Source organism: Gopherus flavomarginatus, chromosome 20, assembly GCF_025201925.1.
Source record: "Gopherus flavomarginatus isolate rGopFla2 chromosome 20, rGopFla2.mat.asm, whole genome shotgun sequence".
In the NCBI taxonomy this organism is placed as follows: domain Eukaryota; kingdom Metazoa; phylum Chordata; order Testudines; family Testudinidae; genus Gopherus; species Gopherus flavomarginatus.
This window is the reverse complement of record NC_066636.1, coordinates 5,774,106-5,793,092: the sequence shown is the minus strand read 5'-3', so window position 1 is coordinate 5,793,092 and position 18,987 is coordinate 5,774,106. Positions and strand designations below refer to the sequence as shown.

The window sequence follows — 18,987 nt, the reverse complement described above, 5'->3', positions numbered from 1 at the left end:
CGTAGGGGGAGCGCCTTTTCAATTGTTACACTCACCTGGGATGTCCAGGTCTTCAGCGGCACTTCAGCTGCAGGTCCGTCAGTTGCTGACAGTCTTCAGTGGCAGTTTGGAAGCGGGTAATAAATCTTGCCACCAAAGAAAGAAGTGCTCACCGCCAAAATGCCGCTGAAGACCATCAGCGACTGATGAACCTGCCGCCGAAGTGCTGCCGAAGACCTGGGTGAGCATAAGCAAAAAAAAAAAAAAAAGTGCCACTGTGCCCAGAACAAAATATCAGGACAAATGGCATCCTGACTGTACTTCAGTCGAGATGCGGGACAAACTGCTCAAAACTGGGCCAGTCCTGATTTTATCGGGACATCTGGTCACCCTATCTTTAGGTGAGTGGGATTGGAGAGCTCTCTGTGCCCCATTAGATACGTCCCTGTCTCTATATTTTAAATACTGCTTTCTCATGGAGAGGGTTTGCTGCTAAATCTGTGGGTCCTTCACTCCCCAGCCATGGAGTGCCCCCTGGAGAACAGCCAGTACCAACTCTGTGGAACAGCCTGCCCAGCCACGTGTGTGGACCAGTCAGCCCCCAGCAGCTGCCAAGACCCCTGTGTGGAAAGCTGCCAGTGCAAGGATGGATTTGTGCTGAGCCAGGGCAAATGCATCCCCAAGGGCAGCTGTGGGTGCCTATTCGAGGGGCGCCCCTTTGCCCCCAACGAGAGCTTCTGGGTCGACGAGGCATGTGGGACACGGTGCATGTGCAACACAGTCTCTAGACAAGTCGAGTGCGTGGCTGCTAAATGCAAACGTTCAGAGAGGTGTGGGCTAGTGAATGGTATAAGGGGCTGTTATCCCTCTAGCTACGCCACCTGCTCTGTGACAAGGAATCTGCATTATGCCACCTTTGATGGACAGAGATACAACTTCCAAGGCACCTGCCACTACCAGCTAACTGCCCTGTGCAAGAAGGGAGAGGGACTGGTGGACTTTGAAGTCTATTTCCAGGAGAATAGTACTGCTCCTGTACAGATCAAGGTTTATGAAACTGACATCAGGGTCAGCAATCAATTACCTGGCAAAATCATGGTGAGTTCAGAAATCACGTCTAGTTTCTAAAACATTTCTGGAAAGTTGCCTTTGTGATCAGAAGTCAGTTGCAGAAAAGCATAGAAGGATCTTAAAAAAACAGGTGAAATATTAACTGGATTCTGATGTGAATGGACAACCAATGGAGAAGCTTGATGGTTGTGGTGATGTGGTTACACTTCGTCTGTGTGAGAAGGTGTCAATAGCATCCAACATATGTGGGAACCTAGGGAGCTGGGGCTCAGGTAGCACACAGAGGAGGGAACTGCAATAGCCAATGCCAGAGGAAATGAAAGTCTGGTTGGAGGATCCTTCCTAGTCTGGAGAGCAAGGTTTCAGGCAGGCTGTAGAGGAGAGAGCAGGCCAGATGGGACAAAGATTTCAAGAGGTAGATTATTATTACAACCATGGGCCAGAGCTCTGTGCTGGGGCGAGAGGTTCCACCATAGGTGAGCGATTTTTCATATTCCATGTGTCTTGCTTTTACAGGTGAACAGTTTCCTGATTAATCTTCCCTTCAATCTCGATAAGAAAATCACTGTGTATAGAAAGGGCTGGGCCACAGTGATCCAGACAGACTTTGGCCTCAGCGTTACCTATGCCAGGTGGTCAGGACGCACCACGGTGACTCTGCCAGTTACCTACGCGGGAGCCGTATGTGGTCAGTGTGGCAATTTTAACATGGACAGGAAGGATGATATGCTTATGAGGGATGGCACGCTGGCACCAAACCCCATCAGCTTTGGCCAGAGCTGGAAGGTAGGAGACCTTCCAAGATGCTCTGCAATAACGATACCACCTTGTGCAAGTCTAGAAGCTATTGAAAAACAACAACGAGGTAGCAGAGGGCAGTGTGGGCTCATCCTATACAAGAGTGGCCCCTTCAGAGGATGTCACAGCAAAGTGGACCCCCATGGATACTTCATAGACTGTGTGTACGGCTATTGCTTCCTCAGTGGGCGGGAGAGTAACATTTGTCATGCTGTTGCTGCGTATGCTGAAGCATGTCAGGAAGCTGGAGCTATAGTACATCCCTGGAGGACTGAGAAATTCTGCCGTGAGTCCTCTGTGTTCAATTCTGATTGCCCCATGGGGATTGTTAATTCTTGTTGGCTGGTAAATCTTGATCTAAACACTAGATTATACTGTTCTGTTGAACATTTTTTAAATATGTCGTCTCTCCAAGGGGTGGGTACAACACAGGTAGTGGCCACTGGAGCTGTCCCTACTACATGCGCCATCAGTGTGGCGTACCTTGGGCCAGAGAAATACTGTCTGGCGATGTAGTATACTTTATGGCCCATCTAGTCCCGGGCTCCCCTGCTGAGACTGGGACATAATCAGAGCCTGGACTGGGTGGCTTCAAACTGTGACATTTTTCCATTAGGAACTGGGCTGGGAACCCACCAACTCATCCCACACAAGCCATCAGTTGGGAATGAATTTTAACCACTACTGACCTGGATTCAAAACAAAAAGCTAGCAGTGAAACCATGAATCCTAGAACCTTAGGCCTTGGAGAGAGATTGTCTGTATCACATCATCTGGTCTCTCTGAGGCATCCAGTCCTTCAGACCTGCTGAGCTGGACTGCAGATGGCGCCTTCAATTATTTAACTAAACCAAGGAAATAGAATATTAGGAGCTGAAACAAAATTGCATCTTCTGGTGATGGTTCATTGCTATGTGAGCTAACTCTTTGTTCTAATTACAGATCTGTCCTGTCCCCTGAACAGTCACTATGAATTATGCAGCAGCAGCTGTGATCTGACATGCAGCAACCTCCATTCCCCAGTGCAATGCACGACCTGGTGTAAGGAAGGCTGCGTGTGTGATGAGGGCTTTGTTCTCAGTGGTGACCTCTGTGTCCCCTTTTCCCAGTGTGGATGCCTCCACAGAGGACTTTACTACCAGGCCGGGGAGACCTTCCACCCGAGCGGTTCATGCGAGGAGCAGTGCGTGTGTCAGGCTGGTGGGGAGGTTGTGTGCAAGGCATTCTCCTGCAGCACTGGTGAGCAATGCAGGGTGGTGGACGGTGTCCAGAAATGCCACCCATTTGGATCTGCGACCTGTTCTGCCTCTGGCCATCCCCACTACCTCTCTTTCGACGGGGTCCCCTTTGACTTCCAAGGCACCTGCACCTACATCCTGGCCAAGACCTGCACCGATGCCAATCACCTTACACCATTCACTATCAGCATAGAGAAAGAATCCTGGGGCAGTGGGAACGTCTCCATGGCCAAGCTGGTGTCCATTCAGCTGTATGGGATCACACTCACCCTGCTGCAGAACATACAGGGGCTCATCATGGTAAGGCCTTCTCCAGATCCTGCCGTCTACCTCGTGGGGATAAGGCCAATTGGCTATTATTGATATAATTGTCTGCCTCCGGGACAGTATGGCCCAGTGATCAGAGTGAATTTGGCTGCCCTTGTCTTCAGGGCTAGAAGACCTGATGGTAAGGGTCCATACAGATGCCCTCTCTCTCAGGGATGTGCCACCCAATGGCCAGAGTCAGAGAGGTGCCGTCAGTTGCAGGGCAATAAGGCCTTGTGGCCAGAGCCAATGGGGTTTCCCTTATCCACAGGGCAGTGAGGCCTAGCAGCCAGAGCCAATGGGCAACCATCTGGGGGGAGGGTACCAGGGTAGGAGAACGCAGGCCCACCCTGCTCTGCCAGGTCCCAGCCCAGGGCCCTAACAGTGGTGCAATGTTGCGCCACAACTGAAACATGCTGACTTCCCATAGGACTACATCTAGTCCCCCCCGGGCCACTTCCTTCAATGTCTCTCAGAGCAGTAGTCAGGGTGTCGTCCAGGTTTCTGGGTTTCTTGGTGCATGCAGGAGTGCCGCCAGCTTTTTTGCCACCCTAGGCAGCGGAAGGTCCCGCCCCCAAAATGCCACCTCCGACAGAGGCGGCAGTCGGTCCCGCCCCCAAAATGCTGCCCCCGACAGAGGTGGCAGAATGTTCTGCCCCCGAAATGCTGCCCCTGACAGAGGCAGTGGAAGGTCCCACCCCCAAAATACTGCCAACTACCGGGGCAGCCGAAGATCCGGCCGCCACAGTCGCCGCCCCTCAAATGTTGGTGCCCTAGGCGACAGCCTAGGTTGCCTAATGGGTTGTGCCGGCCCTGGGTGCATGCAGTCCCCAGTGACTCCAATCCCTCTTGGGTGTTTGTAGGTAGCCAGGCATCGGTCTGGGTCTTGGCACCTCTGGCTTCCAAGGTCAGGGGCTCCAGCTGCTCCCAGACAGGATCCTAAGAGATGTGTCCTTCCTCCTCAGCGATCAGCCCAAACTGAGCTGCTTCCTTTTATACTATCACTGCACTTGAAGCATGCCCAGGAGGGAAGTGGGGGCACGGTTTCTTTAGCCCAAAATGAGGAGTTAACCCTTCCCTGTCCAGTGTGGGGTGAGTGCACCTCATCACACAAGCTCATAGAAATGCATTTTGTGCCTTGCACTTTCAGCAGAAAGTTGTGTGGGGTTTGTGATGGTCCTTAATTGCTGTGGGTGTTTATTCTCCAGGCTTGGGCTGGCCTCCAAGAAAGCTCTCCTTCCTACACAGATAAGCCTTATTCTTAATCACAGAATCATAGAAGCATTGGACTGGAAGAGACCTCAGTAGGTCATCTGGTCCAGTCCCCTGCGCTCAGGCCGGACTATGTAATAACAAGACCATTCCTGACAAGTGTTTGTCTAACCTGTTCTTAAAAACCTCCAACGCGGTTTCACATATAACGCAGTAAGATTTTTTGGCTCCCGAGGACAGCGTTATATCGGGGTAGAAGTGTACTCCCCGTCTTGCTTACAACACTCCTGCTAATATAGCCCAGAACGATGTTCGCTTTTTTTGCAACAGCGTTACACTGCTGACTCATATTTAGTTTGTGATCCACCATAGCCCCCAGGTCCCTTCCCACAGTGCTCCTTCCTAGGCAGTCATTGTAGAAAGTGAAAGTCCAGTTATGCCAAAGGAGCAAAGCTGTTGATCACAGATTTCATCGTGAAGCTTTTATCAATCTTTAACATACCCTCTATTTCAAGGATTAGCAACGCTTGAGTGTAATTTTAGATGATGGTAGGGACTTGACCACCCTGGCTTGTACCAAATACCCACATCTCCTTGAATTAAAGGCATCTCAGAGGAAATGACTAGTTGTGTAAGATAAAGGCCAACTGGACCCTGAAAGTGCTGTCAACATAAATGACTCTGTCACCAAGAATAAATTTGATAATCTTTATGGCCGCTGAGAGTTTCTATTGAAGGCATTAACCTTGTCACAGATGTCATGATTGCTGGGGAAGTGGCCCTTGTGGCAGTGTCACGGGGTGCTCTACTCACTGTAGGTGGTGCCTCCTTCTGACTGTTCTGGGGATTAGCTCTCTTCCAGATGTAATGCCTTCCCCTTTGGTCTCTCTCTGCCCATTGTCCTCTCTCGCTCAGTCTGGGGCCCCTCTCTGGCTCCAGGAGCTGCAGCTTCCTCTTTGTGACTCATCCTCTGTCCAGTTCACTATCGGGTTGCCCCTTCCAGGGTCTAGGGTCTCCCTGGACTCACTGTCCAGGCAATGCCATTCTGTCAGTGGCTGGTAGGAGAACCTGGGCCTGCCCACTACTCTGGGTTCTGCACCAGGGACTCTACAACATGCAGCTATAGTCTAATCAGTCCCCAGCCTTGCTGCTGTCTCTCTGGGCTGCTTTCTCCTCTGCCTCCCACAAGCTTTCTTCTCCATCCTTCTCTCTTCTGGGTATGCTCTTCCCTCAGGGCCAGGCTCCTAGGGTTCGACTCCTTTCCTGCATTCCCTTCTTCCCTCTCTAATACACAGACAGTGGCGGCAGACTTTCTCACTGCTACCCTTCTTCCCACTGTAATACAGACTTTCTCACTGCCACCCTTTCTGTTCCCAGCTTCCTGGCTTTTTACTAGCCCAGGTCATACCCATTCAGCTGAACTTCTTCCTCCAATCAGGGGTTGCTCCTCAAGCCTAATCCCCTCACGTGTGGCCTGCCACACTAATTGGTTCCTTACTCAGCTTCCTTTGCCCTTTTGGGGCTGGTGTGGCGAGAGCACCCGATCACAGGCAGGCTACGGTGATGTTGGCAAAGGTTATGCTCGAGCCTTGAAAAGCTTTGGAACAAGGGTCTTCATCATGGAAATTGATCCAATTAATTATGTAGTATCTCCCCTTGTCGGAAGGCAGCTGAGTATATTGAAGATAAGAACTGAGACCTTGAATGGGATTTGATGTTCTGTGGGGGCCAATGCAGGGAGCGGAGGAGAGGTGTGATGTGTTCACAGTGGACCGTCAGGGCCGTGCAAGGAAGTTTCCTGCCCTATGTGAAACTTGCACCTTGTGCCCCCTCCCGCTGACCCGCCCCCCACAGCAGCTAACCGAGCCCCCTACCCAGGGAGACCGCCACCCCCCCCACCCAGGGAGACCACCCCCGCCCGGGGAGACCCCCCCCACAGCAGTTACCCACACTCCGCAGCAGCTAACCTCGCCCAGGGAGATCCCCCTCCGTGGCAGCTAACCCCACCCACGGAGACACCCCCTCTGTGGCAGCTAACCCCGCCTGGGAAGCTTGCCCCAGCTCACTTCGGCTCTGTCTCCTCCACTGAGCATGCTGATGTCGCTCTAATTCTCCTCCCCTTCCAGGCTTGCTGCGCCGATTGGAGGAGACTTAGAGCGGGGGCTGTGTGCTCAGCGGAAGAGGCAGAGTGGAGGTGATCTGGGGCGGGGAGCAGTTTCCCTGTGCGCGCCCTCCCCGTTACTGCGGGCAGCCCTCCCCGCGCCCCCCGCCCCAGCTCACCTCCACTCCACCTCCTCGCCTGAGTGGGCTTTTAGGCACCCTAGGCGGCTGCCTAGTTGGCCTAAATGGTTGCACCGGCCCTGTGGAAAGTGCTTCTGAGGAGATAAACTCCAGCATTCTGCACCAGCTGGTGTAAGAACTGAAGGCTCTTTCCTCAGGTATGTCACTTGTTGCAGTCCAGCCAAGAGGCAACAAAGACATAAATAAATCATCCTTTGATAGGATGGGATGGAATCTCACAGTCAACTGGTACTCTGTGCCAAAAAAATTCTGAACCCAATATTTTATAATACTGCAAAATTCTGCATATTTATTTGTCAAAACAACACTATATCATCATGCCAATTTCAATTATTTTGGGAAAATATTTCAGCATACCCATCAGCAAGTATGTCTGTAACAAAAATTCCACCAGGAGTACAGAGTTTAAAAAAAAACCTAGGACAATCCAGTATCCTGTTTCTCTGCCCCCTCCCCTCTCCCAGAGCCCAGCCACAGGCCCCCCCACAGCCCAGACACCCACACCCCTTCCCCAGAGCCCCACTGCAGGGTTCCCTGAACCCAGACACCTGCACCTCCTACCCCTCAGAGCCCAGGGATCCAGAGGGAGAAACAGCCTGATGCTGGGTTCCGGACTTGTATGGAGTTTCCTGCACACCTCCTTCCTTAAGGCCATGCTGAGAACTGGGAAGCCTCCAGCTTCCTCCCCCTCCTCCTGGTCTTCTATTTGTGAGCTGGGCTCTGCTGGATCCAGTGGCTCCTAGTGGCGGCCAGCAGCTCTGCAGCCCATTTCGGGGGAAGGAAGGAAATTCTGTGCACATTAATTTCTGCACAAATTCTACATAGTGAGTGGCACAGAATTCCCCCAGCAGTAAACTGGAGATGGTAGAAAGCATTACTCCTGGGTGGTGGTGTGTGAGAGCTTCTGTTGGGAAAGCTGAGCATCCTGCAGCTCAGATGCATCTTCTCTGCCTCTCTTCTTGATTCATACTCCATATTTATTAATATTAATTATTTGGGAAACCCCTCTACATACCTTATATTTTGCAAACGTGGGATGAAATTCCTTTCTATGGGAACTCAGTTGGCCTCTCTGTTGAAGAATCTGTCCCATGATCAATTCCCCTGAGAAGCCTGTAGTTTACCTTGGAACAAAGAGAACTTGACATATAGGGAATTGGTCAATGGAGAAGGATTCATGAGAAAAGTAGAGTTTAGGAGAGAGGGGGAGATGGAAAAGAAGTGGGAAACTATTTTGAGTGCAGAAGTTGTCATGATAAGGAGGTGTGGGCCAAACATGGGTGGAGGAGATAGGAATGGAAAAGAGAGAGTATCAGGAGGGAGGCAGGTGGGTAGATAGGGAGATGAGAGAAGAGATGTAGGCCAGGGTAACAATGTCAAGAGCTTGGAAGATGAGGATGTCATTCCAAAGTGAAATCTGGAGTCATGGGTCATTCTGGGTTTACTCCATGGTGTGAGCGAGAGCAGAATCTGAAAACGCGTTGTCCCCACCCCTGTCCAGTGTCCACTGCCACTTCTCACAGAGGAATGCTCTGTCTCGGACAGGTGGATGGGGTGTTCCACAACCTCCCAGTGATCATGGCCAACAAGCGGCTCCAAGCATATCAGCATGGTACTAACATCCTGGTGCAAACTGACTTTGGCCTCATTGTGAGTTACGACCTGGTTTACCAGGCCAGAGTCACCATTCCACAGCGATACCAGGGCCACACATGTGGCCTGTGCGGGAACTACAGTGGATGGCAGGACAGCAAGTTCCTGCTTCCCAATGGCAGGACAGTCTCTGATGTGGCAGCATTTGGCTCTGCTTGGGAAGTGCAGGTCCCAGGAGCATCATGTGTAGACAGATGTGCTGGGAACAGCTGTCCAGTTTGTGAGGAGAGGAAGGATGTCTTCAAACAGCGCCAATACTGCGGGTTGCTCACAGCCCCTGACAGCCCCTTCACTGCCTGCCACGGCACGGTCAGCCCCAGCGTGTATTTCAACAACTGCCTGTATGATCTTTGCCTGGGAAAGGGGGACTCCCAGGTCCTGTGCCAGAGCATCCACAGCTACGTGACGGCCTGCCAAGAGGCCAAGGTCACCATCCTGCCCTGGAGGAGCACCTTCTTCTGCCGTAAGTCTGTGATACTGATGGAGCTCAGGTAGCCAAGGTGCGCTGGGTGCGGGACAAAAGGGGAGAGGGAGACAGCATTTACGGGAACAAAATTCCAGAATTCTGGGATTCTTCATAGACTCTTTCAGTGTGAACCAGCAACCTCAGGTGTCCTTGTCCCCTCCTTCCTGTGCTGTTCTCCTCTCCTTTATGTCTCTCTCCCTCTAGCCCGTGGTATGAGATCTATCCAACCAATAATTATTCCTCTCTCCATTCAAGCTGTGAGTTGCCCTGCCAACAGCCACTATGAGGTTTGTGCTGACCTCTGCACTGTCGCCTGTGCTGGAAACATCATGGATTGCCCAGAGACCTGTGCTGAAGGCTGCCAGTGTGACAAGGGCTTCTTCTTCGATGGCCAGGGCTGTGTGACTCAGGAGAGCTGTGGATGCTTTGAACAGGGGAGATACTACAAGGTACCACCTCAAGTGGTCTGGGTCTGATTTAATTTTTGCTTTATACACATCTTAAATCCTATACTAGTCAGGGATAGGGTTTGCTATAATGTATCAGAGCACTGGCCCATCGAGCCTGGCATCCCAGCTCTGCTAGTATGCAATGCCCAAAGTTCCAAAAAAGGCAAGAAGATTAAACACACTTTGCTTGTTATGGAGAAACTGAGGCACAGAGGGGGCAGTGACTTGCTCATGGCCATGCAATGAGCCAGGAGCAGATGGCAGGATAGAACCTAGGTGTTGTTCCTGGCCCTCGGGCCAGCACTTAACACATTAGAATAATAGAATCATAGGGTGGAAGGGACCACGAGAGGTCGTCTAGTCCAATCCCTTGCATTCATTGCAGGACTCATTGACAAAACAAGAAGCAATGGTCTCAAGTTGCAGTCCGGGAGGTGTAGGTTGGATATTACGAAACACTGTTTCACTAGGAGGGTGGAGAAGCACTGGAATGGGTTATCTAGAGAGGTAGTGGAATCTCCATCCTTAGAGGTTTTTAAGGCCCAGCTTGACAAAGCCCTGGCTGGGATGATTTAGTCGGTGTTAGTTCTGCTTTGAGCAGGGGATTGGACTAGATGATCTCCTGCATTCTCTTCCAACCCTAATCTTCTATGATTCCATGATTCTATCCAAAAGGTTTGTTACCCTATCAAAGAAAGCTATCAGACAGCCTTTAGACAGAGAAATAATGTTATGACACAATATGCACATTCACACACCTCACCACAGAATTCTGGGTTTAGCACTGCCAGAAATATTATAAATAATTGTTTCCAGTTCCATTGCAATATTTTCCCTTTTCCAAATATCCCCTTAGCCCAGTCAGACTGTCCTTATGAATGAGTGCCAGCAAAGCTGCACCTGTGTTCCAACCCAAGGGGTGACCTGCAAAGCCCACAGCTGCTCCAGAAGAGAAACCTGCCAGATCAGAGACGGCGTTATGGGCTGCAACCCAGGTAAAGGACAGTCACTGATTGCAACCAAGGTAAAAGACAGTCACTGATGTCTGAGGGGTTATTGCACAAACAGTGAGTAAAATAGTTGTGATTGTCTTCTCACCCTTTTCACTTTCTTTTCCCCTTTATTTAGCCACGAACCCTGAGCCATAATATTACAGAATTTCAATTTTAAAGATGAAAAGCCTTGTTGGGTCAGAGTGTCTGCTGAGTCCTGCTTCTGGCATGCGCAGCCGAGTAGGGTGGGCAGTTGTCAGGGAGCTTATTAAAACCTGGGGGCTGCTCAAAATGGAGTGAAAGAAGCAGGTGCCTGGAGCGGCCAACAGAAAGGGGCGGCAGCGCCTCAGTTGTCAGGGTGGCACATCTGGATCATCATCAGCAGCACTTCGGCAGCAGCTTAATCGGCCTGCTCCGAATCCACGGCAATTCAGTGGCGGGTCCTTCACTTGGTGTCTTGCTCCTCGGTGGCACTTCAGCAGCACCTCGATCGGGTTCTTCTATTTTTTTTTCACCGCTTGGGGCAGCAAAATAGCTGGAGCCGGCACTGGCCCTAAAGGAGCCATTAGACAGCTGGGCACTGTCAGAGCCCATCACATCCCAGCCACTCTCCTTTGCCTGCTCAATGCTGCCCACAACATGCCCCTCTGGGCTGCACCACCTCTGCTGGGCATTGTGGGGAGGGAGACACAGGAGACCACTTTGCTGGCTGTACCCCAAGAAAGGTCTCGCCCAGGCAGGAATTTCTCAGCAGAGGACTTGTGAGAGATTTGTGAAAGGTGCATGGGAGTAGATAGATAGATAAGTACAGTGTATGGGGATGGATGGATGGATAAGTTGAGAGAGAGAGAGGGGATGTAGAGGGATAGATATATCAAACGATCATTCAGTACATTTCACAAACAGGCTATATTAAGAAGTAGGATTTCAAGGACATTAAATATCATCCTGGTTTTCACACCACCCTAAGCCCCCACTCTGCTCTCATATATAACTGATTGTTCTGGTGTTTCTTGTCTTTCCCCAGTAGTTATTCCATCCTGCAGTGTGGTTCTCTGCAGGGAAGGAACTATTTGCAAGATGATAAATGGGCAGCCAGAGTGTGTGCCAGTCTCTCGGGGCACGTGCTGGGCCGGGGGATACTTGCATTACCACACCTTCGATGGACGGGCGTATGATTTTCACGGCAACTGCAACTACACAGTGGCCAAGACCTGCAAGGATGACTCCGTCCTGCCCTCCTTCCATGTCACGGCCAAGAACGAGAACAGGGGGAACACACAGGTTTTCTACATTTGGTCGGTGACTGTCCAGGTGGATGGAGTCACCATCACAGCAGCCAGGGCTGAGGTCGGCTTTGTGTGGGTGAGTGCTGGGCGTGCACATCCACCCTGCTCCTATGCCCACCCTGTAGGCTTTGCTAAATAGAGGGCAGGAAACTGCACCACTGACCTCCGCGTAGAATTGAAAGCTAGACAATGTCCGTACCTTGAAAAAAATACCCCAAGGTATTGCAGTGGGTATTATCATTGATTTAGTAGGTGCTCTGCCACTGTATCTGTGCTGTCCCCCCCGTACCAGCACTTTGATAGGGGGCTCTGTACTATTTAGATGTGTAGGTGTCTCAGTAGCAGGACCTTTCTCCCGAGTTAGTATTAAGCCCAATGCCCAGCAGGACACCGGTGAGAGCTCCGTGGTAGGGAGCGGTCTGGGTACCAAGTACAGAGCGCTCTCCCCTTGCTGTCGGTGCTGATCCCAGTGCCCATCATGTCACTAGTGGGTGCTGTGTGGCAGGAAGTGGTTTCGTGGGTCAGTCGGGGGTGCTTTCCTGTCAGAGTCGCACTGATCCTAATTTGGCACTAGAGGGTGCTGTGCTGAGGGGAGCAGGCTGGGTGGCTCAGTGTGGGAAGCTGCCAGCTCTGTCACAAGCACATAGGATCTACACACCAGATAAAGTGTAGATTGGAGCATTCAGTCATGACATATCCCACAGCGTGTCGTGCAGGAGCAGGGCAAATCCCAGCTCCACTGAGTCCATCCTTCCGCAAATTCCCCAGCAGTTTCTAATGTAACAGGTGAGATCCCACCTGAGGAGAATTCCCACTCTTGGATCCAAGAGGACACTGCCTGAGCTCTAAGATATGGGGAAACTCTGAGGCATATCTAGGCAGCTCAGGGCCTTTGTACTACAGAGCCATCTCCAACCTGAGGAACCTCAGGAGCCCCAGAACATTGTAGTCAGCTCCTTGAGACCTCTCGCCCCTCAAGTGATGCTGCTAACAGCTCTCACCAACACAGCCTCCTCTCCCAGTGGAGCCGCTCCCTAACAGCTCTAACCAGTGCAGTCCCTGTCATTTACAGCAGCCTCCAGCAATTCTTATCGCCAGCCCTTTCATCTACAGTGGGCTATACTGAAATCACAGGTTAACTATTGGAATTTTTTGGAAAAAATCCAACTACCTGAAAGGGAGTTCCAAAGAGAATGGATCTAGACCAGAGGTAGGGCAACCTATGGCACGTGTGCGGAAGGCGGCATGCGAGCTGATTTTCAGTGGCACTCACACTGCCCAGGTCCCGGCCACTGATCCGGGGAGATATGCATTTTAATTTAATTTTAAATGAAGCTTCTTAAACATTTTTAAAACCTTATTTACTTTACATACAACAATAGTTTAGTTACATATTATAGGCTGAGAAAGAGACCTTCTAAAAACATTAAAATGTGTTACTGGCACGTGGAACCTTAAATTAGAGTGAATAAATGAAGACTCAGCACACTGCTTCTGAAAGGTTGCCAACTCCTGATCTAGACTGTTCTCAGTGGTACCTGATGACAGAACAAGGAGTAATGGTCTCAAGTTGCAGTGGGGGAGGTTTAGGTTGGATATTAGGAAAAACTTTTTCACTCAGAGACTGGTGAAGCACTGGAATGGGTTAGCTAGAGAGGTGCTGGAATCTCCTTCCTTAGAGGTTTTTAAGGTCACACTTGACAAAGCCCTGGCTGGGATGATTTAGTTGGGAATTGGTCCTGCTTTGAGCAGGGTGTTGGACTAGATGACCTCTTGAGGTCCCTTCCAACCCTGATATTCTATGATTCTAAATAGCAATGGAACCAACTCATAATTTTCAATGAATCTGGACCCAAATCTGAACCAATATTAAATTATAGCATCATACTAGATAGAGCTGACTGGAGAAAGTTAATTCCATTTTGGAGAGGATTTCAATTATTTGAAAATTAGCTTCATTCTGATATGGAATGAAAACCAAAAATTACTAAATTTTCTGGGAAGGGGAATGGAGTCCTGGGTCCAGGTCAGTCTTTGAAATCTACTGGGTTTCCATCAAAACGTCATTGAAAAGGAACCATCTCCTGAAAACATTTGGATTTTGAAGAATAGGCAAATACTAGTGAAAAATTGTATCTGGGATGAGGTCACTTTGTAAATGCACTCGATTGTGACCTTTGCTCTTTCTTTTTCACTGAAAAGGTGAATAACACCAGGGTCCACTTACCTATCTCCCTGAACAACGGGGCCCTTCGACTCTATCAGAGCGGCACCTCCCTTGTCCTCCGCACCAACTTCAACCTCAGGGTGTACTATGACTGGAACAACCACCTGAGGATCACCGTCCCTAATGACTTCTCCGACAGCCTGTGTGGCCTGTGCGGCAACTATAATGGGGACCCCGCCGATGACTTCCAGACCCCAGATGGGGACCAGGCTCCCAGTGTCGCCGCCCTGGGGAAAAGCTGGGCAGTGGAAGATGAAGATTATTTTTGCTGGCACGATTGCATTGGAGGTTGCAGGCCCTGTGCCGCCAGCATAGCCAGAAAGTACAAGGAGGAGGCCTCATGCGGCCTGATAGCCAAGGTCTCAGATGGGCCCTTCAGCCAGTGCCACAGCAAGGTGGATCCCACAGTCTACTTGGACAACTGCGTGTACGACCTGTGCCACAACGAGGGCTACAGGAAGGCCCTGTGTGAGGCCCTGAAGGCCTACGCGGACGCCTGCCAGCTGGAGGGGGTCAGGATTGGGGAATGGAGGCAGCTGGCCAGATGCCGTGAGTACAGATTTGTATGCCAAGGTCTATGGTCTGCTGGTTAGACTGGGGAGCCTCTTGAGTTCTAGCTTTGGTTTTGGAAGTAGGGTTGCCAACTTTCTAATCACAGAAAACCGAACACCCTTGTCCTGCCCCCTGCCCTGTCCCTTCTCTGAGGCCCCAAGCCCTGATCACTCCATCCCCCTTCCCAACATCGCTCGCTCTCTCCAACCCTTGTTCATGTGCTTATTTTCACTAGCCTGGGCAGAGATTGGAGTGTAGGAGAGGAAGAGAGTAAGGGCTCTGGACTTGGGGTGCGGGCTCTGGGATGGGGCCATAAATGAAGTTTTCAGTGTGCGGGAGGGAGCTCCGGGCTGGGGCAGGGAGTTGGGTTGCAGGAGAGGGCTCAGGGCTGGGGCAGGGGGTTGGGATGTGGGAGGGGATGCGGGTGCTCTCTGGGTGGTGCTTACCTCAGGCAGCTCCTGGGAAGCAGCGATATGTCCCTCCTGCTTGGAGGCAGCCATGGGGTTCTGCATGCTGCTCCCACCCCCAGGCGCCGCCCCTGCAGCTCCCATTGGCTGTTCCCAGCCAATGGGAGCTGTGGAGCTGGCACTTGGGGTGGGGGCAGAGCAAGGAGCCCCCGTGGCTGCCCCTGAGCTGAAGGAACATGTCGCCGTTTCCCAGGAGCTACATGGAGTCGGGTAGAGAGCCTGCCCACCTCGCTGTGCCACCAACTGGAATTTTAACAGGTGGGTCAGCAGTGCTGACCAGAGTCACCAAGGTCCCTTTTCGACCGGGTGTTCTGGTCAAAAACGGACACCCAGAAACCCTATTTGGGAGGGACCGTGATCAAGTGATTTGGGACTGAGCAGTGATTGGGAAATCAGAACTCCCGGATTCTATTGTACCTACAGTACTTGTCTGTCCATGGTAATGCTAAGGTGCCTGTGTAGTTTTGTAGTCTAGATTTGCCCTAAGTTATGTGATGTACAGACATAGCAGTAATTGAATCGGTTTTACATGTCCACACTCTGCTCCTTGTGTCAGCGGTGCACGTCCTCACCAGGAGCTCTTGCACCAATTTAACTGTCAGTGTGGGGCATTGTGGGATGGCTTCTGAAAGGCAGCAACTGTCAATGTAATCAGTGTATTGTCTACATCTACACCTACATCTGCATCAACCTGAGTGCTGTGCCTTTCCCGGAGGTGGAGTTATTAAGTCAGTGTAGTGGGCGAGTTACAGAGGTGGGAGCTACATTTTAGTATAGACTCCTACAGAATTAGGTTGACATAAGCTGCCCTACATCAATCTAACTCTGTAGTGTAGACCAGATCTCCATCTGAGCTCTTTGGTCAGACTCCAGGTGAGAGCCCCGACTCCTGCCAGCAGCCAACCCTTATTTCCCCACGTCACGTTTCCCAGTTCTTTGCTCTTGAGCTGGAGGATTTTTGCTTCACGGCCTTGCTGAGATGCCAGGAAATCCATCCACCTTGGAGTTGTTTATTACTAAGTGTCAATGTCCTTGTGACTGCACTTGCCATTATCTTCTGGATTCTCCACTGATATGGGGTCCCTCTCGGCCAGTCCTTTTTAGTGACCCATCCAGCTGAGACAGCTAGGTGACATTCATACCGATGTTTCTTAGGCCATGTCTAAACTAGCAAGCTTAGAGCGGCACAGCTGTATTGATACACCCTGTGCCACTGTAAGATCGCTCGTGTAGCCACGTGATGCTGATGGGAGAGAGCTCTCCATCAGCATAATAAAACCAGGTCAATGAGTGGCGTTAACTTTGTTGGCAGGAGAGCATCACCCGCCTCAACATAGCGTTCTGCACACAAGTGTTTATGCTAGAAAAACTTGTGTCACTCAGAGGGTTGTGTGTGTATGTGTTTTCACACCCGAGTGACAAAAGTTTTGCTGACATAAGTGCTCATGTAGATACGGCCTTAGCTTGCCCTGGGAGCAAACAGTCATTTTGGACACACTGGGTAACAAAGATGGCATATGGGAAAACTGAGGCACACATAGAGGTTATAAAAATAGTATGTACATTCCTCCCTTCATCACAGCCTGTCACTTTAAGTATCTAACATCCACTGATAACACATGGATGGTTGAGGTAAAATGATGCCAGTTTTTAAGTGACTCTTCCTACTATGTGCCTGATCCTGTACGGGGCTAAGCACCTTCTACAACATACTGAGCACCCTCAGCCAATGTTGAGGTCACTGGGATTTGAGGGCTCTCAGAGTCCTTTTCTGTCTAATTTAAATATTGCTTTTGTGTGGAGAGGTTTTGCTGCTAAATCTATGGGTCCTTCACTCCCTAGCCATGGAGTGCCCCCTGGAGAACAGCCAGTACCAGCTCTGTGGAACAGCCTGCCCCGCCACATGTGTGGACCAGTCAGCCCCCAGCAGCTGCCAAGACCCCTGCGTGGAAAGCTGCCAGTGCAAGGATGGTTTTGTGCTGAGCCAGGGAAAATGCATACCCAAAAGCAGCTGTGGATGCCTGTTTGAAGGGCGCCCCTATGCCCCCAGTGAGAGTTTTTGGGTCGATGAGGCATGTGGGACACGGTGCATGTGCAATGCAGCCACTAGACAAGTCGAATGCATAGCTGCTATGTGCAAACGTTCAGAGAGGTGCGGGCTAGTGAACGGCATACGGGGCTGTTACCCCTCCAGCTACGCCACCTGCTCTGTGACAAGGAATTTGCACTATGCCACCTTTGATGGACAGAAATATGACTTCCAAGGCACCTGCCACTACCAGCTAACTGCCCTGTGCAAGAAGGCAGAGGGACTGGTGGACTTTGAGGTCTACTTTCAGGAAAGCAATACTGGTCCTGTGCAAATCAAGGTCTATGAGACCGACATCAGGGTCAGCAATCAATTCCCTGGTAAAATCATGGTGAGTTTCAGAAATCACATCTAGTCTCTAACACATTTCTGGAAAGTTGCCTGTGAAATCAGAAGTTGATTGCAGAAAGTGCATGGAAGGATTTTAAAAAACAGATCAAATATTAATTGGATTCTGATGTGAATGGGAAGCCAGTGGAGGAAGCTAGAGGGCTAAGGTGATCTGGTTACACTTCATCTTTGTGAGAAGGTGTCAATAGTATCCAGCATACGTGGGACCTTGGAGAGCTGGGCTCACAGAGGAGGGAACAGCAATAGCCAGTGTCAGAAAAAAGGAAAGTCTGGTTGGAGGATCCTGCCCAGTCTGGGGAGCTGGACTCGGGCAGGCCGTAGAGGAGGAAGCAGGTCAGCCTGGATGAAGATTTCAGCAGCAGTAGATGGGCCAGAGCTCTGTGCTGGAGCCAGAGGTCCCACCACGAGCGAGCGATGTTTCATATCTCATGTGTCTTGCTTTTACAGGTGAACAGTTTCCTGATTACTCTTCCCTTCAACCTCGATGATGAGAAAATCACTGTGTATAGAAAGGGCTGGGCCACAGTGATCCAGACAGACTTTGGTCTCACCATTACCTATGCTGGGTGGTCAGGACGCACCACGGTGACTCTGCCAGTCACCTACGCGGGAGCTGTGTGTGGTCTGTGTGGCAATTTTAACAGCGACAGTGAGGATGACATGCTCATGAGGGATGGCAACCTGGCACCAAACCCCATCAGCTTTGGCCAGAGCTGGAAGGTGGGCGACCTCCTGAGTTGCTCTGCAGTAACGATACCACCATGCGCAAGTGTAGAGGCTATTGAAAAAGAACAACGAGGTAGCAGAGGGCAGTGTGGGCTCATCTTATACAAGAATGGCCCTTTCAGAGGATGTCACAGTAAAGTGGACCCCAATGGATACTTCATAGACTGTGTGTATGGCTATTGCGTCCTCAGTGGGCGGGAGAGTAATGTCTGCCAGGCCATTGCTGGCTATGCTGAGGCATGTCAGGAAGCTGGAGCTATGCTGCGTCCCTGGAGGACTACGAAATTCTGCTGTGAGTCCCCCCATGTTCACCGCTGCCTGCCCCTTGGGGATCATTAGTTCTTGTTGACTGGTAGATGTGGATCTAAACACTGCAGAACATTTTTAATAGACAAAGGTCTCTCTCAGCAGGCTGGATTCAGCACTCATAGTGGCCTTGGCAGCTGCACCATGGGCTAGGGAAACACTTCTAGGAATGTAGTTTGCTCTCCATGGTCAGTCCAATCCTTGCCTTCCCTTCTGAGACTGGGACATAATCAGAGCTGGGACTCAGAGTGGCTACTAACTGGGATGTTTGTTCATTAGGAACTGGGCTAGGAACCCACCAACTCATCCCACACAAGCCATCAGTTGGGATTGAATTTTAACTGGTACTGACCTGGATTCAAAACAAAAAGTCAGTAGTGAAACAATGAAACAATAAACCGAATTAGAAGCCATCATAGGAGAGAGATTATCTGTATCCCATCTCCTGGCCTCTGTGAGGCAACCAGTTCATCAGACGTGGGACCCCATTACAGATGGTGCCTTTTATTAATTAA

The 18,987-nt window shown here is 50.7% G+C and overlaps 1 protein-coding gene across 7 annotated transcripts in view; it reads left to right on the top strand.

The window, feature by feature from the left end:
• The first annotated feature begins 835 nt into the window (after positions 1-835).
• The window catches only part of LOC127038134 (IgGFc-binding protein-like), a 121,036-nt gene continuing 102,884 nt past the window's right edge, over positions 836-18,987 (top strand). For 5 of the 7 annotated variants that reach the window (XM_050930571.1, XM_050930568.1, XM_050930566.1 and 2 more), the window contains exons 1-10: positions 836-1,077; positions 1,567-2,134; positions 2,791-3,386; positions 8,451-9,021; positions 9,280-9,473; positions 10,330-10,468; positions 11,493-11,830; positions 13,957-14,530; positions 16,843-17,420; positions 17,888-18,458. In XM_050930571.1, the coding sequence (XP_050786528.1) occupies positions 1,075-1,077; positions 1,567-2,134; positions 2,791-3,386; positions 8,451-9,021; positions 9,280-9,473; positions 10,330-10,468; positions 11,493-11,830; positions 13,957-14,530; positions 16,843-17,420; positions 17,888-18,458 (4,132 nt within the window). In that variant the 5' untranslated portion in view covers positions 836-1,074. The remainder of the gene's footprint in view (positions 1,078-1,566; positions 2,135-2,790; positions 3,387-8,450; positions 9,022-9,279; positions 9,474-10,329; positions 10,469-11,492; positions 11,831-13,956; positions 14,531-16,842; positions 17,421-17,887; positions 18,459-18,987) is intronic. The other 2 variants (XM_050930569.1, XM_050930570.1) reach the window with 2 other exon arrangements.